The sequence below is a fragment of the Osmerus eperlanus genome, chromosome 1 (genome assembly GCF_963692335.1).
Source record: "Osmerus eperlanus chromosome 1, fOsmEpe2.1, whole genome shotgun sequence".
Taxonomy (NCBI): Eukaryota; Metazoa; Chordata; class Actinopteri; order Osmeriformes; family Osmeridae; genus Osmerus; species Osmerus eperlanus.
Genome location: NC_085018.1, coordinates 22,922,938 through 22,945,592, shown reverse-complemented (window position 1 = coordinate 22,945,592; position 22,655 = coordinate 22,922,938). Strand labels below are relative to the sequence as shown.

The 22,655-nt window shown below is 44.8% G+C and overlaps 2 protein-coding genes across 3 annotated transcripts; both read left to right on the top strand.

Annotated features, from left to right (window-relative positions):
- The first annotated feature begins 701 nt into the window (after positions 1-701).
- LOC134027798 (protein SSUH2 homolog) lies at positions 702-6,992 on the top strand. 2 transcript variants are annotated; one of them, XM_062470925.1, is made up of 13 exons: positions 702-875; positions 1,593-1,692; positions 1,781-1,855; positions 2,708-2,837; positions 3,169-3,229; positions 3,815-3,936; positions 4,031-4,093; positions 4,364-4,443; positions 4,858-4,950; positions 5,259-5,361; positions 5,451-5,558; positions 5,975-6,114; positions 6,172-6,992. In XM_062470925.1, the coding sequence occupies exons 1-12, from the start codon at positions 851-853 to the stop codon at positions 6,110-6,112; spliced, it is 1,098 nt and encodes a 365-aa protein (XP_062326909.1). In that variant the 5' UTR covers positions 702-850; the 3' UTR covers positions 6,113-6,114; positions 6,172-6,992. The 2 variants fall into 2 exon arrangements, with proteins under 2 accessions (XP_062326909.1, XP_062326918.1); XM_062470934.1 differs by having other exon boundaries at positions 703-875; positions 1,593-1,691; positions 1,783-1,855; positions 5,975-6,992.
- Positions 6,993-14,778: 7,786 nt separating this feature from the next.
- Positions 14,779-22,235, top strand: st3gal8 (ST3 beta-galactoside alpha-2,3-sialyltransferase 8). The gene is made up of 8 exons (XM_062471538.1): positions 14,779-14,900; positions 17,716-18,500; positions 19,467-19,660; positions 19,949-20,128; positions 20,343-20,388; positions 20,736-20,855; positions 21,161-21,335; positions 21,418-22,235. The coding sequence occupies exons 2-7, from the start codon at positions 18,117-18,119 to the stop codon at positions 21,326-21,328; spliced, it is 1,092 nt and encodes a 363-aa protein (XP_062327522.1). The 5' UTR covers positions 14,779-14,900; positions 17,716-18,116; the 3' UTR covers positions 21,329-21,335; positions 21,418-22,235.
- Positions 22,236-22,655: the final 420 nt, after the last annotated feature.

The following is a 22,655-nucleotide window of genomic DNA, read 5'->3' as shown; positions in this document are numbered from 1 at the left end:
TTCAAGAACAAAATTGCACCTTTACAAGAACAATACAACAGTATCATGTAGCCTCCTTCCTGAATCCTCTACAATGCAGGAGCGACTCCCCTGGGCCCAACACATCCCAACCACACCTACCAGGATCATTCCTCAGTCCAAACATGTTCTTGTCTGAGCCTGGAAATAACATCCCTGTCTAACCTACAGCTTCCTGAAAACAGGTTTACTGGGTCATCATTTAATTTGAGCTCTGATGAATCAAGTTACCCAATTCCCAGAATGCCATCAGGTAGTGACTTGTATGAAATGGTGCTATGAGTCCTTTCTGAACATGCAAATAGGCTGATGATGTATGATAGTAGTCTAAAGTAGTGCTGTTGATCCCATATTTACATTTGAAGTAAGAAGATTTCTCTCAGTTAGGGGGACCACAATCAATTTAGATGCTCACATTTGTTCTTGATTCTACAATATCATGTGTAGAAACATGTGCTCTACTCCACGAAAGAAGAAAGAACAAAAAGGGGATTATGTAGTTGGAAAGCATGACCTTTCCTCAGGCGAGCATCCAAATTCTTAGGAAATGTTAACCTGTTAAGTCAAGTTCTGAACTGTCTCGACTCGTGTAGGTGTAGCGCAGCCCTTTGAAGGGAACCCCCCCATCCCTGCCCCTTCCCCTCCTTCATTTAAAAAAAAGTCCCATACCAGTGAGTGGACTGGGTCTGCGGTACTGCTGGTCCTGCTAATGACTCGGTGCTTGTTTCGCGTGCATTCCATATTCTCAAAAGAGAGGCTAGGGGCTCTTTTAGAGAATCTAGAGAATCGGGCTTCTTGTAAACCTTAATAGGTAATCATCGAAAAGATCAAGATGTTAAATCCTCCGGAGGGACAAGGTAGGTAACCTACTTTAATGTTAGATCTGTCAGATTAAACAATAAAGTCGTCAATGCTTTTCCAATGTGTCAGATGTGTTCATGCAGCAGGTCTACTTCCTAACATTGTTTTATGAAGTTGTAGGAGGGGCGATCTAAAATGTATTGTGTGCGATATGCTAACCTCGGCAAGCCTAACACCATTTAGGAAGGAATTTAATTACCCAAAGCGCGACGCGATCCGAGTTTTGCGTATCTATGGGTAAGTATACGTAATCTATGGGCTAGGAGCGTTTCATAGGCTTTACATACACACAGGAGCTTGTAACATTGACATTATGTTGCTGCGCTAGCGTAGGTTTTAAATGCATGTTCAGAAACACAAGGAGCAAGCACGGATTCTATCCATACTAGAATATCTGCGATCGCAGCTAAAAGCGTCTTTTCATGGGCGTGTCTGCACACTTCCATTCCAAAGATGCCGTGGCTTTCTCAACGGAATCGAATTACGGTTGACTGATTTTGCTCACTCGTTTTGTCTAATGCACGTTCCTCTAAAACTAAGTCCATCCGAAGGGAGTTGGTGTACCTAAACACAGGGTTAGCCAGTAAATCAGTTTAGCTTCGGTCAGTAAATTGAGTCCGGGCCCAGAGGCAAGGGTGTAGGGACAGCTGAAGTGGGTTTATGTCACGTGTTGCTTCCCTACTCACTTTCCTGTGTTGTTTTTCTGTCCCCAGCCCTTTACGCCCCCCCAGTCGCTGCCACGGGCCCCACGGCCCCCCCTGCCAGCATGTTCGGCACAGTGCCAGGTTACGAGGGCACACTAGCTGGAGGAGGTATGGTCCTCAGATACACACACACACACACACACACACCACATATCTACATGTGCTGATCTGTGTTTGCCCCCCCCACACACACCTCCAGGTGGATACCTGCCCCCACCCATGCCAGTGGACCCCACCCCTCCACCCCAACCAACACCAGTTGGGGACTGGAAGTAAGTGTTGCCATAGAGACTACCTATCTAACACTGTTTTCTCAAGTTGTGAGTTTGGGGGATTCCCAGTTGCTCACCAGTCAAGTGCTTGTATCATGTAGGCTGAGGCCTTACAGCAAGGGTTTGGTCTTGAAGCCTTCCTGTACCCTTTCCTGCATGTTCTCTCTCTCACCCACCCACTCACTCACCCTCACTCTCTCAATTTCCAGTCTTTATTCACAGATCTGTCAGAAATAAAGCAGGCATGCCCTAAAATATATCTTTAAAACGTGTGGAGAAGTGTAGTCATGTAGCTGCAATTCTCGTTGCACAAGAGCAGTGTGTAAAAAAGGTTTACATCATCCAACTGTCATTCCTGAACCCAGTGTCTGGTCGAGGGTTAAAGCACAGGTGGATATGAGAGCCAGTAGCCTATAGGCTTACGCATGGTAGTGTCAGATCCACAACATAGTTAGCTCTAATGAAGTATATTTATTGTTCAGGTGGATTCCTTGCCTGTTGCACCAATTCATTTCAGTAACCTAAGCCAGGACACATCACCACTGATGCTAGGCATGATTTGAAATTCCCTTCCATGACAAGTTATGGCACCTCAAACAACCCAGTCATCCCGTTTATAGGAAATGTAAACATCTTGATTGTGGACAACTTGTTCTTCCCCAACAAACGTTTACCACAGTAACTTGCTCACTTAATACAGCATCACAGTGTAGTGTGTATGGAGTGATGATGACAGTGCTGTGTGTATAGAGTATATCAGTGTGGTGTGTATAGAGTATATCAGTGTAGTGTGTATAGAGTATATCAGTGTAGTGTGTATGGAGTGATGATGACAGTGCTGTGTCTATACAGCATCCCCGCCATGACTGAGGACCAGGCACGACAGGCCTTCAAGACCTTTGCCTCCGCTCACTGCTGCTACAGCGGTGGTCCTGCTAATGACGGGGTCATTACCAACATGGAGTCCTTAAACACCTACCGGGTAACACACACACACACACACACACACACACACACACCACACACACACTCACACACACACACACACACACACACCACACACACACTCACACACTTCGTCTCTGCCTTCACTTCTCTGTTTCCACTGTCTGCCTTCAATACAATTTCTGTTCCTAAAAAAATAAACTACTTTACTTTACTCTCTTTGTCTTCCTTCTAAATGAAACCTGTATTTTTCTGTTTTAAGCTGGTGAGGCTGCATTGTGGCTATTCATGTGTCTTTTCAAATCCATTGTTATTTACCTTTACTTGTCGCTGTTGAAGGGTAGACTCATGTTGTTGTTTGTCCCTAGTACCGCTTGGAGACTTACACAGAGTCCAGGTCAACTGAGTGGGCCCACAAAGCCCACGAAGGTAACTATAAACTGTCACTGTGGACTGCTTTGTCACAGGTGTCATTACATTGGTGTCATTGCTTCCATCCATCGATCTAACTATTGATCCATTCACCTGTCCATCTATTTAACGATCTGGGTGGTCCCATGACTCGGACCACAACTGATCACTTCTTAAAACAGTTTTTGCCAGCTATGCCACCATGAAGACTTCATTAGCACATGCAGGCTTTATTAGCTCAGAGGAGGAGCATTACTTTATTCCTGTGTTAGGCTATCAGAATTTGGTTTTATTCTCCATGTAGGTTTACGCAAATACGGAATTTACTTTAACCCTCGTGCTGCCTTCGGGTCACATGACCCAAAGGTTCATAACGAACCATCGTTGTGTTTACCCAAATTTACCCAATACAAAAACAAATTTAAATAATTTTCTTTTAACCTTTGCAATGTGGGGGGTCTGAGACAGCCTAGCTGTTAAAAGAAAATGCTTCACTTTGTCTTTGTATGCGGTAAATCTGTCGCAATACGACGGTGGGTCACAATGACTGATGGGTCAGAATGACCCGAAGATAACACAAGGGTTAATTTGTGTGTGTGACAGGAGAGCCAGCAGACTTCTACACCCAGACCGCCCCTCGCCCATGGGAGGTTCAGGTCACACCTCCTGCTATGTTCACCAATAAAATAGAGAATGTCCGGGTTCCCTTCACCTCTTCCATTAAGGTACACAATCTTTGTTTTTTGTGTTCATATGTCATTTTGTCTGTGTGTGTTTGTGTGTTGATTTGACTGTGTGTGTGTGTGTGTGTGTTTACAGGATTGCCACACCTGCCATGCAAGTGGGACAGAGCGGTGTGAGGATTGTCATGGCGACGGCACGGTAGGACCAGTGTGGACACCTTTCGGAATCTTTCTGAGAACTATTCTTGTTTCTAAAAACAACAACATTATGATGTGTGTGTGATGGGGGAAGGAGGCGTCTACAGTTGAGGTATTATTAGATCAATTACATTTAAAACTTGTAATAACCGATAATTACAAACTTTCTTTTGCTCATGAATGAAGAACACTTTTTTTGCAGTTAGACATATGAAACTGTTGCTATCGCACATTTTTCCTTTGGCAACTCTATCTCGTTTTGCTTTTGCAGAAGCAGTGCTGGGTGTGTAAAGGTTCTGGACAGCGTTTGGAGGAATCCTGTTCCCAATGCAGCGGCAGAGGAACAGAGAAGTAGGCTTTCTCAGCTGTGCTCAGTCACGCACTCTTAGTCCCTTCCACATTCACCAGCCTTGAGGTTTCTAAACCTCTTCCTACAAAATGGTCCTGCTTACAGAGCAAAAATGTTGATCTCCTGCAAGTTGTATGTCCCTGAAACAGATGAGGGGGTTGGGTGTTTCCTTGTCGTATGCATTGTACCCCAAGCAGTTTTGATAGAACAATACCATTTGCATTTCTAATTATGAAATGTTGGCGATGCGTAATACAAATGTAATCTGATTTTGTTTTTGCCCTGTTACTCAGGATTTGTAATGCCAACATAATTTCTGACATTTATTTGGTATGATTTATATTTTAAAAATGTTTACAAAAGTTTGGGAAGGAAGAGGCTAACAGAGGTTTGTGTATGTGTGTTTTCTGCGCCAGCTGTCGTGATTGTTCGGGCAAGGGAACCATCAAGTGTGTTACCTGTGAGGGAAAGCGCCAACTGTTGACCTACATTAACCTCAAGGTTGAATGGTGAGTCTCCACTAAACTAACTCTAAACTGTTGTCCCTATCAGTTTCTATTCTCCTCGTTACTTTTAGTGTCCTCTCACATATCTTTCAAGTCTTTTATCTAATCTGCAGGCTAGTCTCTTTCTTTAGTCTGTAGTCCAGTTTAAATCATAGTCTAGTCGACAAGATGATCGAGTCTTTGTTGTACTCTCTGCTTTAATCTCTCGTTTAGGCTTAAGTCTAGTCTAGCCTTTTGTGTAGTACTTGTTCTATTTTGTACCCCTGTCTACTTCAATACCGTCCTCTCTGTGTGACGATGTCATTGGACAGGAAAACCAATGTGGAAGACTTTGCACAGCAGCTGTCCGGGGGTCTGCAGGTGGACCTGGCCAACGTTCACGGGAAGGAGCTGTTCAAGAACGCACAGTACATGGTGGGTCAATGGACAGGAAGTCCCAATTGGGGCTAGAGTTGCAGCCCACCATACACCACAGTAGTTTACTTTGTGTGTGTGTGTCCCAGGTGTATCCAGCGCAGGGGTTCCCAGATCCTGCCATCTCTCAGGCCTCTGAGCGTATAGTCAGAGAACACCAGGCCAAGTACTCTCAGGACTCCCGCATCCTGCAGCAGGTACTACTTCCCATCCTCTAACAGGACACTAGTCCTTACCTGGTCCTATATCCCATCCTCTAACAGGACACTAGTCCTTACCTGGTCCTATATCCCATCCTCTAACAGGACACTAGTCCTTACCTGGTCCTATATCCCATCCTCTAACAGGACACTAGTCCTTACCTGGTCCTATATCCCATCCTCTAACAGGACACTAGTCCTTACCTGGTCCTATATCCCATCCTCTAACAGGACACTAGTCCTTACCTGGTCCTATATCCCATCCACTAACAGGACACTAGTCCTTACCTGGTCCTAATTCCTATCTTTTAACATGAAACCTGGACAAATCCCTTCTGTTGACTAGTCAAGCACATACATCTCTTTTTTCTCTCTCTCTTGTTCCCTTTACTTTTTCCTTCATCTCTCTACAGCAACAGACCATTGAGCTGATCCCCATCACCAAAGTGAACTATAAGTGGAAGAACAACTCCCACCACTACGTAGTGTATGGCAACGAGATGGAGGTCAGCTCTGACTACCCTGCCACCTGCTGCTGCACCATCATGTAGACCTCATCCTCTACTCCAGACCTCATCCTCCAGTACAGGCATCGTCCTCTACTCCAGACCTCATCCTCCAGTACAGGCATCGTCCTCTACTCCAGACCTCATCCTCCAGTACAGGCATCATCATCTACTCCAGACCTCATCCTCCAGTACAGGCATCATCCTCCAATACAGGCATCATCCTCTACAAGCCCTACTCCGGATATCATCCTTCATCCACTCCAACATCCAAGCTTTTGTGTGTGTGTGGGCAGACATCTGTCAGTGTGTGCTAGGTCCATGTGTGCATGTTACATTTGTATCCAGGCCATGATGAGTGTTTTATTCTGTTACACCTCAGCTGAACTGCCTATGTTTGCTCCACCCCTGCCAGCAGGGCTCGCCTTAGACTCACTGAGTCTGCTTACTGCACCACTCTCTACCTCCAGGAGTATTACTGTTAACCTGACTCGCCCAACTGTTACACATAACCATCTGGGAAGTTATGCCTGAAATTTTTTGTCTGAAAATGAAATGAAAGGCACTTGTGAAATTGAAGCTTTAACCACGCCCGTAGCTGCCAGTAGTTCCTCATAGAATGCTGATGGGTCTGAACCACTGAGGTTTGCGCACAGAAGGATAACTTGGAGTTTTTCAAGAAGGATTCCCGCATGGTCGTCATCTCGCTAGCTTATATTACTGTATCCTGCCTTACTAACTCTGCCCCCACCTCACAAGGCCCCTCATCCCAATATTGGGTTTTTGTAACAGTCGCTCTATATAGTATTGTTTTTATAACAGATGTCTTGATTCCTGTAGAATCAGTGCTGGACAGTGGCCGTTGTTAATGTATATGTATTTAGGACACAAGACCTTACTCATTAAATTTGACCATATAATCCAACGTTCTGTCATGTTTTACTTGTTTACATATTTACTACAAGTAATTTTTCATTCTATAGCAGTGGTCCTCGACCCTGGTCCTCAGGGCCCACTGTCATATACAGTATGTACATTCTACATTGTAGATGTTTCCCTGCTCCAACACACCTGATTCAAATGAATGGGTTTTTAATCAGGACCAGGGTTGAATACCACTGTTCTAGGATAGGAGTTACAGAAGTAGGTTTTGAATGACAGGTTCATCCTCTAGTGGACAACCAAGGCACATGTCTTTCCTCTCTGATGAATCTGGCAGAGCGAACACTAATCTCTCCACCACTGATGTTCCACTGAACTGTTTCATGGCACAGGTGGTACAACTGACACACAGACACATGCACGCACAAAACCACACTTAAGCATACAGCTTGTTCTCCAATGTCGAATTCAGTTTTCTTATTTTTGAATGGGATGTGTGTTCATCGGTCCAAGAAGACATCCTACAGTGTGCTGTCCTGACCGCCCGAACACTCTTTCACTCCTGTCGTCGCCTGCACGGCCTGGTCACTGTGACATCTCAGACCGTTGGTTAGAAAGTGTGTGTTGGTGTGCCCACTCTGTCCCACACACGTTTTGAACCTTAACTTACGAGCACCAGAGCAGTTTCTCTCCCGTGCTACAAGAAGGGCCACTACAATTTATTGCTGCTCTCATAGCAAGTAATAAATAATCAGCCTCGTAAATAATGTTGACGAGCTTATAACCCTGGTGTGCTTATTTGGAACAGCAGCTCCAGCACACTCCTGTATCTTGGAGAGGATGTGGATGAAGCATGGTTTCAGAGCAGCATGGTGAGCGAACCAAACGGCTTCCCCCTCAGGCTCCACTTCCTGTATATGCTGGTGCACAGGACTCCAACATTCCAGGAAATGCCCAAGGAGGCAGAGAGAGACTGTGTGGTGAAGAAAGATTCTCTCAGGAGAAAACGAAAGAATGATTGTTTGCCGGCTGCTCTATTCAGTAAAAAGTCCAGTCTGTTTAGTCATGTGTGTCCGAGGAGCCAAGATCTCACCCCGGAATGGGCGATGGAAGAATCAACCAAACGTGTGACGTATACAACAAGTTCAATACAAATGTGTGGTGAGATGAACTAACATCTGCTAAAGGAATGAAAGCATCAAGGCAACAACAATCTGAAAACTTGTAAAAGAGTCTGCTCTCCACGTTTGGTCACAACGTACAGTACTGTATCGACGTCACAATGACAACGTCGTCAGAAGAGGGAAATCATGAACAAGAAGATTCAAGCCCACTGATGATCTACAATGAAAAGGAAACTTGATGTGGCCTCTGTGGAAACCTCCGGCATGAAGCCCTCCTCCTAACCTCAGCTATGCTCCCCTCAGTCCCTCTGACAACATAGCGCTCCCTGGAGTGTACGGATGACATGTTTGTGACATTCATAATAATCCAGGATTGTGGATGTCCCCACATTGCGTTTCATTACCATGTTTTTCTACATTATCCCAATCAGTCAGACAAACAGGAAGTAAGTCAGCTGAGGTTAATCCTCCATGTGGTTTCTTATGACTTGGAGGGGCTTGGGGGGGGGGGGGGGGAAGGGACTTGGAATGTACCATCTTATCAGAGAGGGAATGGAGAGGAGAGGTGGTGAGGTGAGGAGGGCGAGGTAGAGTTTTGAGGTAGATGTTTGTCTAGTTCTCTCTGTGCTGTGAGGAATGGGAGGGGGCGGAGGAGTGGGAGGTCTTGGAGTCTCTCTACAGCACATTAAAGGTTATTACGCATCATCATGATGATCTGGTTTCACAACTGGATGCCAGCACTAGTCTCAACACATCCCTTCTTGTTCACTGGAGAGACACAGGGCAAATGCTCTCTCTCTCTCTCACACACACACACACACAGTGTAAAAGATATGCTGTCATGCATGTATATTAAAATCAAAGAATCTGTATCTGAGCCCAGATTATTAGGTATTGTGCAATAAAAAAAAACAGGCAATATAAATGTTTTGTGGTATGACTTTCATTACTCAGTTGGAACAGATGGTAAGGAGAAGTAAGAGTGAAATGAGGCTGTGCTTAAATGTGAAGTTTATCCACAATCATGATACAGACATGCAACTGTCCCATGTCTCTTATGTGAAGAGAAATCTGTAGGCAAGGAATGCTGAACACAGTATCATTTTATACAGGATAAAAAGTTATATCCTTAATTTCTCTGACAGTCACCAGCATACAATGGAAACCTGAGACACTCCTACATGAAAGTAGGAAGCGAGAAAAAATACTGTTATCTTATAGATTAGTATACAAATGATGTTGCACATCACCTGAATCCAGAGAAAACCAAACAGTTGATTTTCTGATCTGGCTGGCCAATTGAAAAGCTATTTGTCATGAAAGACAAAATGGAGGAAAAGCACATACACAGTCATTGTAAGACCTGCCTTTATTACATTTACATTTAGTCATTTAGCAGACGCTCTTATCCAGAGCGACTTACAGTAAGTACAGGGACATTCCCCCCCGAGACAAGTAGGGGGAAGTGCCTTGATCAAGGACACAACGTCATTTGGCACAGCCAGAATCAAACCAGCAACCTTCTGATTAATATCCTGATTCCCTAACCGCTCAGCCATCTGACCCATCTGACCCTTTATGATGACTATACCAGAAAGGCACTGACAGAGATGAACCCTTGTTTCCAGTTTCAAGTGAAACTGCATCCAGCTGTAAGACCCTAGACGTCTAATGTTGCCTCCACCATTTCTTGAGAGGACTTTGTAGTTTTGGTTGAGACACTCACGTTGTTACAACAAAATACAAATTGATTTTAACTGCAAGGATATTTTGTTCATTGAGGAAATGTAGAGGTTTTACATTAATGAACACCGAACGCTTAGTCAGGGGTATTGGAAAGCATTCAATCTCTAAAACCCAGATAGGGTTGTGGGACTAGTGACATTTTAATCAGATAATGAAATACAGTGACCTCAAACTACAACTGGATATAGCCTGCTTTAACTCTTTAAGATAATACAACACACCTGTAAATCTCACAGTCTCACCAAGCAAGACATACAAGAACAACATCTACTTATGTTTTGTTGACAATAGGGCTTGATGTTCTGTTTTTAAGACATTATGAATTAATAAACTCTAGCAACAATGGAGACTAGCTGGAGTCCAAATATTTTTGCAAAAAATACGATGTTATTAGAGTCCAAACTCCTTTTGACATACTGCTGGATTGGCAAAAACATTGGAACAGTCTGTGCACCTGGCCTTGCACTGCGAAATGAAATGCCTCCTTTTGCCAGATTATTAAACCCATCTTTTTTAGAAAAACAAGGCAAATAAATAAATGCTTCCCCTTAATTACCACTTGGGCAGTGACAGGTAAACTCAGACAAACATCATGTCTTCCAAAACCAATGCATACACCAATAAAAATAGCTTGAAATCGCCTTCAAAACACATTCTAGTGCTTAAGCATGAGCACCCCGGAACAAAGTCTGTGAAAAATACTACATTACTATAAGTGCATGTATGACCCATCAGGACATAACAGGAAAATCCCCCTGTTGTTCCTGGTCAGCAGTGATCATGCTTGTCTCTTCTTTTTCTCCCTCTCTCCCTTCCTGCTAGACATTTTTAAAAGACAGCTTAAAACCTACCTTTTTACCGAAGCATTTAAGTAATTTTATCTCAGAAGGGTTTTACTACTTTTATTTGTTATATTATTGTCTTTATAGATTTGCTATTTTAATTATTACTTTTATCACTTGTATTATTGTTTTTATTGATTTTATGTAAAGCACCTTGAGCTACAATTCTTGTATGAAATGTGCTATATAAATAAAGTCTTACTTACTTACTCTCCTTCTTATGTCAATCCCCTCCCTCCCTCCCTCCCTCCCTCCCTTCATGACAGAGAGCTGAAAGGGAAGAAGGGAAGTTTACTTTTAAGTAAAGTAGAAACAGCTGGCTACCCATCACTGCCCGCATCAGATTCAAGACCCTGGTACTGACCTTCCGAACGGGACTGCACCCGAATACATCCAGTCTCTCGTCCGTTTTCACAATGTATGCTTCATGTTTTGGCTACCCACATTGTTTGTTGTTTATGATAATTGATCTATGCACCTTTTGTAAAGCTCTTTCTTGTAAGTCGCTTTGGATAAAAGCATCTGATAAATGACTAAATGTAAATGTGTAAAGATGCATTTAACCTCTTCTGTAGATGATTGACCACTCCAGAGACACGTATGCATACAGACGTAATCTCTTTTATTTTATATCTCTTTTACAGTCGAGGGAGGGATCTAGTCTGACCTCATTATTATTGATTTGTGGATCAAATCCTGCTGATAAGAAAAGTACTATCAATGCATACACCAATAAAAATAGCTTGAAATCGCCTTCAAAACACATTCTAGTGCTTAAGCATGAGCACCCCGGAACAAAGTCTGTGAAAAATACTACATTACTATAAGTGCATGTATGACCCATCAGGACATAACAGGAAAATCCCCCTGTTGTTCCTGGTCAGCAGTGATCATGCTTGTCTCTTCTTTTTCTCCCTCTCTCCCTTCCTGCTAGACATTTTTAAAAGACAGCTTAAAACCTACCTTTTTACCGAAGCATTTAAGTAATTTTATCTCAGAAGGGTTTTACTACTTTTATTTGTTATATTATTGTCTTTATAGATTTGCTATTTTAATTATTACTTTTATCACTTGTATTATTGTTTTTATTGATTTTATGTAAAGCACCTTGAGCTACAATTCTTGTATGAAATGTGCTATATAAATAAAGTCTTACTTACTTACTCTCCTTCTTATGTCAATCCCCTCCCTCCCTCCCTCCATGACAGAGAGCTGAAAGGGAAGTTTACTTTTAAGTAAAGTAGAAACAGCTGGCTACCCATCACTGCCCGCATCAGATTCAAGACCCTGGTACTGACCTTCCCAACGGGACTGCACCCGAATACATCCAGTCTCTCGTCCGTTTTCACAATGTATGCTTCATGTTTTGGCTACCCACATTGTTTGTTGTTTATGATAATTGACCTATGCACCTTTTGTAAAGCTCTTTCTTGTAAGTCGCTTTGGATAAAAGCATCTGATAAATGACTAAATGTAAATGTGTAAAGATGCATTTAACCTCTTCTGTAGATGATTGACCACTCCAGAGACACATATGCATACAGACGTAATCTCTTATTTTATATCTCTTTTACAGTCGAGGGAGGGATCTAGTCTGACCTCATTTTTATCTGCTGATAAGAAAAGTACTATCAGAGTGACATTTGACCAGACGGTGGAGAAAGGGGGTTGTAAATATACAGTTAGGTCCATAAATATTTGGACATTGACAGAATTTTCATCATTTTGGCTCTGTATACCACCACAATGGATTTGAAATGAAACAATCAAGATGTGCTTTAAGTGCAGACTTTCAGCTTTAATTTCAGGGTATTTACATCCAAATCAGGTGAACGGTGTAGGAATTACAACACATTTTATATGTGCCCCCCCCCTTTTTAAGGGACCAAAAATAATTGGACAAACTAACATAATCATAAATCTAATTGTCACTTTTAATACTTGGTTGCAAATCCTTTGCAGTCAATGACAGCCTGAAGTCTGGAACCCATAGACATCACCAGACGCTGGGTTTCGTCCCTGGTGATGCTCTGCCAGGCCTCTACTGCAACTGTCTTCAGTTCCTGCTTGTTCTTGGGGCATTTTCCCTTCAGTTTTGTCTTTAGCAAGTGAAATGCATGCTCAATTGGATTTAGGTCAGGTGATTGACTTGGCCATTGCAGAACATTCCACTTCTTTGCCTTAAAAAACTCTTTGGTTGCTTTCGCAGTATGCTTCGGGTCATTGTCCATCTGCACTGTGAAGCGCCGTCCTATGAGTTCTGAAGCATTTGGCTGAATCTGAGCAGATAATATTGCCAGAAACACTTCAGAATTCATCCTACTGCTTTTGTCAGCTGTCACATCATCGATAAATACAAGGGAACCAGTTCCATTGGCAGCCATACATGCCCACGCCATAACACTACCTCCACCATGCTTCACTGATGAGGTGGTATGCTTTGGATCATGAGCAGTTCCTTCCCTTCTCCATACTCTTCTCTTCCCATCATTCTGGTACAAGTTGATCTTGGTCTCATCTGTCCATAGGATGTTGTTCCAGAACTGTACAGGGTCTTTTAGATGTTTTTTGGCAAACTCTAATCTGGTCTTCCTGTTTTTGAGACTCACCAATGGTTTACATCTTGTGGTGAACCCTCTGTATTTACTCTGGTGAAGTCTTCTCTTAATTTTTGACTTTGACACAGATACGCCTACCTCCTGGAGAGTGTTCTTGATCTAACCAACTGTTGTGAAGGGGTTTTTCTTCACCAGGGAAAGAATTCTTCTGTCATCCACCACAGTTGTTTTCCGTGGTCTTCCGGGTCTTTTGGTGTTGCTGAGCTCACCAGTGCGTTCTTTCTTTTTAAGAATGTACCAAACAGTTGATTGAGCCACACCTAATGTTTTTGCTATCTGATAGGTTTGTTTTGATTTTTCAGCCTAACGATGGCTTGCTTCACTGATGGTGACAGCTCTTTGGACTTCATATTGAGAGTTGACAGCAACAGATTCCAAACACAAATACCATACTTGAAATGAACTCTAGACCTTTTATCTGCTCCTTGTCAATGAAATAACGAACTCCCATGAGGGAATAACATACACCTGGCCATGGAACAGCTGAGCAGCCAATTGTCCAATTACTTTTGGTCCCTTAACCCTTGTGTTATCTTCAGGTCATTCTGACCCATCAGTCATTGTGACCCACCGTCGTATTGCGACAGATTTACCGCATACAAAGACAAAGTGAAGCATTTTTTTTTAAACCGTTGGGCTGTCTTAGACCCCCCACATTGCAAAGGTTAAAATAAAATTATTTTAATTTGTTTTTGTATTGGGTAAAATTGGGTAAACACAACGATGGTTCGTTATGAACCTTTGGGTCATGTGACCCGAAGGCAGCACGAGGGTTAAAAAGGGGGGGGGCACATATAAAATGTATTGTAATTCCTACACCGTTCACCTGATTTGGATGTAAATACCCTGAAATTAAAGCTGAAAGTCTGCACTTAAAGCACATCTTGATTGTTTCATTTCAAATCCATTGTGGTGGTATACAGAGCCAAAATGATGAAAATTGTGTCAATGTCCAAATATTTATGGACCTAACTGTAGCATTTGTTTTGTTGAGACAGACCCAAACATGCCACCCCCACTCTAATCTACACGCGTCCAAACACGCGCATTCCAGAATGTGTAGAATATACCCAAGTTGTGACTTGCTGAACACAACTTATCTTCTATATCTTCTGCTCTGTTGCATGTTTCACTGAATGTACCTTTACTTAATTTAAGATTCGTATATGTTTAGTGTTTGCACCTCCCTGCCGTGTTTGTATAACACACATGGCGAATAAACCGAATTCTGAATGTCCTCCTGCTTGGATGTTCTGCCTTGGCTCACACGCACGCACATATGCACGCGCGCACGCACACACACACCAACACACACACACACACACACACACACACACACACACAGTGGCTGATTACAAACACAATGTAAAATAATTTTCGAGACAAGGATACATTTTAGGATATCATTTCAGTATAAACATCAGACGACGTAAGCTATAGGCCTACTAAAAGGTGCAACATGTCCTATACTTTCTGCCGTTATATCGTTCTTCCTTTCTCTACTCCTCTCTCTCACACACAGGAGGCAGGGCGAAACAGAGGAACATCATTCCTCTTCTGATCACGCACGACAAAGAGCTGAACAGAAAAATACGCACAGTTCCGAAACACTCTACAAGATGTAAGTACCTTCTGTAACACTGTAAAACAATGTTAGTGTTGACTTTGTTAACACGCCGTGTGGTTGGATATCAAAAGTGGAACGCAACAAAGACACTTACGAAGAAAAGTTACAACGTTGTTGCAGTCAGCCTCACAGTTGGGATAGCGCAGCTTGCAGTCACCGTTGCCTAACTTTATAACGGGCTACAGTTTTATAAATCGCAGTTCATGTTTACTTTCCCCATGCTTATTCGGTCTTTTACATGGATATGCTACACTATTGTGAGGGTTAAGATATACAGTTTGTCGTTTGAAATTCATCCAATAGTTACTGTGAACCCACTGAGGGGGGAGAACTGTCTTGAGAAACTTTTGTCTATCGTCATCGTTGTCATCCGGTTGCCACATTTGGACACATGTAATGTAAAGCAAAAAAAAAATTAAATACAGAACTAAATAACGAATTACAGCGATTTAAGAACGACAAGGAATATATTAGAAGCTAATTCTCGAATGCAGCTTTCGAGCGATCATGCTGGTCGGTGAGTGATTGGTTTAACGCGAATGAACAAAATGTCTGCGATACGGTCCGTTAATTGTCAACCATGTCTATCATGTACTATCTTGGGGGCTCTCATGATGTTCATACTGTACTACTCTGAAAACAAACGCAAAGACCCACGTCATCCGGATTCGTTGTGTGTTATCATACGGTTACCTTTCATAGCAAGGCAACGACTCGGCTCTTCCACAGGCATGTTGTTCGGTAAGGGTTGAGTCAGACCAGTCAGACCACTCCACTCTATAATCGGCACAAGACTCACCCTTACTGACTATGCAAAAGATGCATTGGCTCGTTATACTGAGAGATTGGCAGCTGTGTCTTGCTCAGCTGGTGGAAAGCGATCAGAAGCTCTTGTAGACGTTTATCCTGCCCTACAGTGTCTACTGGGGTTGTTAACCTGACTGAGTAGAGACTAGCTTGCTTCCAAAACGTGCTGGTGACCATTGACTGGCAGAGTTACCACATGGCCCACCCAGCTGCTTATATTTTGCTCCAGAACAGCGGTAGAGTTCATGAATGCTAGAGACGTCAGCCTAAAACTGAATCTTGTCGAGTAGAGCCTACAGATTTGAACTTAACCAGCAGGGACTGGGGCCAGCGATTTCAGCTGTTCAAAATTCCAGCTCTCTGTTTAGGATGGAGGGGAGGGGGGGGGGGGGGGGGGTGTTCTGTGTGTCTGTGAATAGGTGATCTTTTTTCAACACAACAGGAAATGGGTGGCCTTCGACTTGTGTACCCTCCAACTCCTCCCCCTCTGAAACACACTTCCACAACCGTCTACGATAACATAACTCCCCAGCCAACTGATAACCTCAAGCCAACAGACATTTTAACACTTCCTCCCGTAGCCATTGCGATCCTCACCCCTAAAAAATATTCCCACCTCTTAGCTAATGTCTACACTCTCTCACACACAGCTGAGTCATGTTGTGTGATCGTCTCAATTTGCTTAGAATAGATTTGGGAGGGATTTTCATGCCGCTTCAGGTCTCCATGATTGGCCATTTTTGGTTCTGTTGCTCTCTATTATTATTTTCCCATTGTTCCAGAAACATCTTTCTTCACACAACTTCCGCTGCACTTCCTGTGTGTAGACGTCTGTTTCTGACCCTCCTCATTGCCAGACGGTCAAAGAACTGGTCTCTGGGCGCCAGATGTATCCTTACACCTTCTTCTCTCTGAACTCAAGGGGAAAGGTTACACTCCTAAATCCTAAATTCTGGTGTGTGGGTCACTTTTCAATTGGGTCAGTTTTATAGAGAGCCTTGTATAGGCCATAGAGCTGCACCAGACAGCCAGCCAGTTCCCTTCTTTCTGAGGGGAGTGTGAATGAGAAATATTCTGGCTCTAGCTAAGAGTCTCAGCCAATCGGGAGCCACAATCAGACCCGACCAGAAGTGAGTGTTTGAGCTTCTGAAAGGCTATGGTAAGCAGTGCTATGCTGGGACATCGCCCCACCACAACTGAAGCTCAATTCACTTGAGCTTTAGAATTGAGAGCTCGGTTTGGTTGAGATTAGAGAGGCTAGTGTGATCCTGGAGATTACCTGGAGATAACCTAACTCAGTGCATGTGTGTTCAACTAAACATGTTTAAATACTTTGAGGAAAGACTTCCCCCTCCGCTTGTCTGTGTGGCTTGACTTCATGGTCCAGCCCTCTTGTCCGTGCTTTTGGGCCGAGCTGGAGAGAGGAGAGGAGGAGACAGAGGAGGAGAGACAGAGGAGGAGAGACAGAGGAGGAGACAGAGGAGAGACAGAGGAGGAGAGACAGAGGAGGAGAGACAGAGGAGGAGACAGAGGAGGAGAGACAGAAGAAACACGGAGGAGAAAGAGGGCCCGAACGAGTCAATGATGAGTCAGATGGAAGTTGCACGTAGAGGGAGAGCAGGGGTCAGTCAGCAGTGTGCTAACCACAATGTTTGCTGAGCCTGGTCCAGCTCTCAGCCTGGTGCTGGGTTTCCAATTCAATTAAACTTTATTGTCATATGTACAGGATACACAAGTATGCAAGTACAATGAAAAGCTTTGTGCCGCTGAGCTACCTACAACAGTGCAGTTTTTAATCATCAAATAGATGGTACCGGACAATTATAACAAAAGATAATTATAAAAATAACACTGTTTGCAGGCTGTTTCTAGGTTGTGTACTGGCTGTTATTATGGATATGTTCTGAGTGCCAGCCAGAAGCAACCTCAGCCTGATTCCTTGTCGCAAGCTGCAGTAGAGCTGACTGGTGTGTGTGTGTGTGTGTGTGTGTGTCTTCTCTAGGGGCAGGGAGCAATGTTCCTCATGCTAACCCAAACACTGGAGTGAATCATGAGGGGGATCCACCAATGAGAGGCTTTCATTTCCTGTGACGGTGTACCTCATTTCCAGACTGCCCCCCATCACTATGGCCTGATGGGTAACCCCCTCCCCATCCTGTAGCCCTCTCTCTGGCCTCACCTCTTAGCAAGTCTTACCCTAGCCCCACTACCCCAGGCTTCCAGCCATTACTCCTCCCTAGACTGTCTCTTTACAACCCCTAGTCCAGCCACTACCCCAGCCTCTCTCCAACCCCCTAGCCGCTACCCCAGCCTCTCTCCAACCCCCTAGCCACTACCGCAGCATCTCTCCAACCCCCTAGCCACTACCCCAGCCTCTCCAACCCCCAGCCTGTCCCTACCATCATGCTGCTGAAGAGGAAGTTGTTTGTAGCGGCCGTGTTCTGTGGCATTCTGTTCCTAATGATCGCCACCCACACCATCCAGAGGAACAACATCCTGTCCCTGCCCCGCCACCTGGGCCTCGCCGACGGCCCCGCGCCCTCCAGTCCCACCCCAGCTGTACGAGGACCAGATGGAGGCAAGCAGGCCCAGCCTTCGTCACTCCCCAGCCCCGGGCCCTCCAGCCTGAAGACGGACCTGGCTGTGGCCAGGGTGTGTGGTTGTCCGTCCTGCGTGGGTGACGTGGGGACGTCGGAGTGGTTTGGCAAGCGCTACGACCCCAAGCAGCAGCCCTTCCTGTTGGATCATGGTGGCAGCCTCAACCCCCTGGACCTGCGCTGGTGGCTGGTGAGAACACTGCTGCTAGGCTACGCTACGCTACTTTATGCTGTGCTATGCTGCCGACTGGTGAGAACACTGCTGCTAGGCTAAGCTATGCTACACTATGCTATGCTATGCTACCACTACACTATAATACTAGTACACAAGCTATCCTGTTAGCAGGTCTTCTGTGAGTCCTCAGGCCCCTGCTAACATCATTTGAACTTCTTCCGCTCTGTCTAACTGGGAACATCTGGGAAAGCTCAGATAGACAGAGAGAGAGACAGAGAAGGAAAGAGGAAGGGAGGGTGGAGTGGGTGGGGGAGGGTGAGATGTAAAGGGAGGAGGGGGATGAGACAGCTAGCTGAGAGAGAACATCTTGGTCTGTGTCTGTTTCTCCTATCAGGGCCAAATGTCATTAAACCCACATACTGGATTCCCCGCTCTCTAATCGCCATGGTGATTACTGACCAAACCTCATCTCACAGAGGGAGAGGGAGGGGAGGAGAGAGAGATGAATAGAAATGACAGAAGAGAAAGAGATGTGGGCAGTTGAGAAAGAGAGACATGCCTCAGAAATATTTCCAGCCTCGGCCCCAGTTCCTGCTCCAGCATACATTACCTTTTGATCCAACACAATTACAGACTCTTGGGGTTGGAAAGCTGTAGTTAAAATGAGGCTAAAACAAGATCTGTATTGTAGGGTGATATTTTAGACTGGGTGCAATGACCCCCCCCCCCCCCACACACACACACACACACACATCCTGCAGGAATGCCAGAGCAGGGTATTGATTGGAGCAGAGGTCAGAGAGGCTGGAGATGGCACACATCTGAGCAGAGCACACACATCTCACTGAGGTCAGGACACAGAGTCCTCTCTGTGTTGGTTAAAGGTTGTGTCATTGTCTTTTATCTGCTTAAGTCAATGCGACAGTAGAGACTTGACAAGGGTCTGAGACCGACGTGTAACCAGCTGTGTGTCACCCACAGGCTCTACAACGCTCCGGTGATGACCAGACCCTACAGGAAGTCAAGGAGAAGATGTTCCAGGTCATTTCCTCTCCCTCGCTGGATGTGGCACCCCACCCCAACCAGTGTCGCACCTGCGCCGTGGTCGGAAACTCCGGCAACCTGCTGGGGGCTAGCTATGGAAAGCTGATCGACACACACAACACCGTCATACGGTATGCCCCAACACGCTAACGTGACACGCTAACATGACACGCTAACATGACACGCTAACATGACACGCTAACGTGACATGCTAACATGAAATCCTCCTCATCTATATACTTAATTGCAGCAACAAGCGAGTGTTAACCATCTGGATTCTGTTTGTTCTTCCTGTTGGACTTTGCTTTATGGCATTCACTAAAAGTACACGTACCCTTTCATTTACCTTGCTCTCTCCTTCCATTTTTTCCTCTCCCCGTCTTCATGTCCTCCTCTTCTTCTCTCTCTCCCTCCTCCAGGATGAACAAGGCTGTCACGGTGGGCTTCGAGGAGCATGTGGGGAACAGAACCACACACCACTTAATGTATCCGGAGAGTGCGGTTGATTTGTCTAACGGGGTACACCTGGTCCTGGTGCCCTTCAAGCTCCGGGACTTGCAATGGGTCGCCAGCGCTCTGTCTACTGGAGAAATTAAAACGTATGCAGCCCTAATCTCTCAAGCGTACAATGCAACCAAGCCCAAACTTCTACCACTAACCCCACACTCATCCCTGAGCAACACCACTAACCCCACACTCATCCCTGAGCAACACCACTAACCCCACACTCATCCCTGAGCAACACCACTAACCCCACACTCATCCCTGAGCAACACCACTAACCCTAAAAGCTTTCCTTCTGTGTGTGTTCAGGACCTACATGAGGGTTAAGGACCGTGTCCGTGCTGACAAGGACAAGGTAAGGCTGAACCCCTTCCCCAAACACAGTTCCTGCCGGCCTGACCTGTAACCAATCAGAGCGGAGCGGGGCTGACTCATAGGCGGAAATCCCTGGGGGGACACGACCCCCCCATCCTGGGAAAAATATGATTCCCCCCCAATAAATCACTGTAAACATAAGGAAATGTCAATAATATTAATAATATACATTTAACATATTACAATGTAGGCTATGTGTTACAACAGTAATTTTGGTGTCCCCCTCAGGAATTGCTCTTGAGAAAATGTCATAATTGTCCCCCCCCCCCCAAAATTGATAGCAGATTTTCGCCACTAGGCTGACTCTCCAGCTGTGTGTGTGTCCAGGTGATCGTGGTCAACCCGCTGTTCTTCAAGTACGCCCACGACAACTGGAACGAGGCCCACGGCAGATATCCGTCCACTGGAATGCTGGCCATCATTTTTGCCCTTCACATCTGTGACCAGGTCCGAGGCCTGCCCAGGGAGGGAGGGGGAGAGGGATAGTGTGTGTGGGAGTCAGGTGGCTGAGCGGTTAGGGAATCGGGCTAGTAATCTGAAGGTTGCTAGTTCGATTCCTGGCCGTGCAAAATTACGTTGTGTCCTTGGGCAAGGCACTTCACCCTACTTGCCTCGGGGGGGAATGTCCCTGTACTTACTGTAAGTCGCTCTGGATAAGAGCGTCTGCTAAATGACTAAATGTGTGTGTGCGTGTATGTGTGTACTGTGAGTGTGTGTGTGTCTAAGCGTTTCTTTGACCCTCCCCCCTCCAGGTGAGTGTTTTTGGGTACGGAGCAGATCAGCATGGGAACTGGCACCACTACTGGGAGGAGAACCGCAACGCCGGAGCTTTCCGAAAGACGGGCGTGCACAGCGCCGACTTCGAGACGCAGGTCATTCATAGGCTGGATGACGAGGGGAAGATCCGCCTCCACACTTGATTGACAGGTAAAGGGAGGGAAAGGAGGACCAAGGCCATGGAGGGATATGAAAACCTGTGTCTGACCTCACAACTATCTGCTCTCTCTAGCTACTTCTGTGGGCCACTGCGCAACTTTAAACATGGATGCCTCAGAACTACAAACATGGAGGGCACTTTCCTGGGGTGGAAGAGGAAGCAGAGTAGCTCCTTGTCCTGATTTATTTGACTTTCCTGCTTTTAAAACTGGAGGGAGAAACCACATCATCACTTTATCCCATCCCTCCATTCCACCCTGTTTCACAAAGGGTAAAGCCACACCAATTTTATTCTATTTTTTAATTTTTACTTGTGGGTGGACTAATTGTGAGCCAAAGTTTACGGTAGTGGAGAGCTGAATAACTGGGGAACTGTCCAGCTTCTGGACACGGGAGGATGTGAGCCAATCATGCCGAATTTTCACTATGCTGTACTTTTTAAATCATTTTCTTTTTTAAATAACTTTTGTTGTTTACTTCAGATGTAGATCTGATCTCTCTGGTTGTTTAAAGGGTTTAAAACTCGCATTCTAGCCGTCCTGATGAACATGTCGGCACAGAGCCACAAGTAGGAAGTGGGTCAGGAAGTATGTGCCTTGTAAGACAGACTTAACTTAATTCTTTCCAATGGCTGTTTTTAAAGATTGTTTTCGAAAATGTGAATGTATTAGACCTATACCTGATGCTCTGCTCAACCACAATGTCCACATTTCATGCTTTTTTTCTGTTATTGGGTAATAACTGAGTACACAGAGAAACCACAAAATCTCTAGTGGTTAAAGACAACCATATCTTCATGACAGCGAAGCAGTTTTATTAATGCATGGTAATAGCATGACCACTGACGACTGTGACAATCTCCTTCTATGAAGAATAAAAACCTTATTGTTACCCAGGATGACTCAAATCCTAAAACATCTCCAGGTAGCTCTAGTACAATCATGCTTTAAATTCAACAAGTCAGACTCACATAAATATATAATCCATGTCCTAAAACAACACATCATCCTGGGATACATTATTTTAGAAAAAAATAAAACCACTCTTATCCAGTGTGTGTACTCGAAGGTGACCGGTAGAAAATAGAAAGAAGCGAGTCTTTGCTTTCACTGAAACACACAGACTTGACACCAACCACAGCTGGAGCTCCTCCACTCTCTGCTCCAGCTCGTTCCACTGCTATGCAAACCAGTAGGACAACAGCAGCCTTCACAAAGTGTCTTGGAGCCTCTTGACAGTGAGATGGTAGAGGACTGCAGTATTACTGCTGAGCCAGTGTCCAAATCAAGACCTCCTTCCCTCTGACACACT

Coding starts and splice junctions, on each gene's coding strand:
- LOC134027798 (XM_062470925.1), top strand. CDS start 851: ATGTTAAATCCTCCGGAGGGACAAG. Junction 1,856..2,707: donor ACACCAGTTGGGGACTGGAA/GTAAGTGTTGCC, acceptor GTGTCTATACAG/CATCCCCGCCATGACTGAGG. Junction 3,937..4,030: donor CCTTCACCTCTTCCATTAAG/GTACACAATCTT, acceptor GTGTGTTTACAG/GATTGCCACACCTGCCATGC.
- st3gal8 (XM_062471538.1), top strand. CDS start 18,117: ATGCTGCTGAAGAGGAAGTTGTTTGTAGCGGCCGTGTTCTGTGGCATT. Junction 19,661..19,948: donor ACACACAACACCGTCATACG/GTATGCCCCAAC, acceptor TCCCTCCTCCAG/GATGAACAAGGCTGTCACGG. Junction 20,856..21,160: donor CCCTTCACATCTGTGACCAG/GTCCGAGGCCTG, acceptor TCCCCCCTCCAG/GTGAGTGTTTTTGGGTACGG.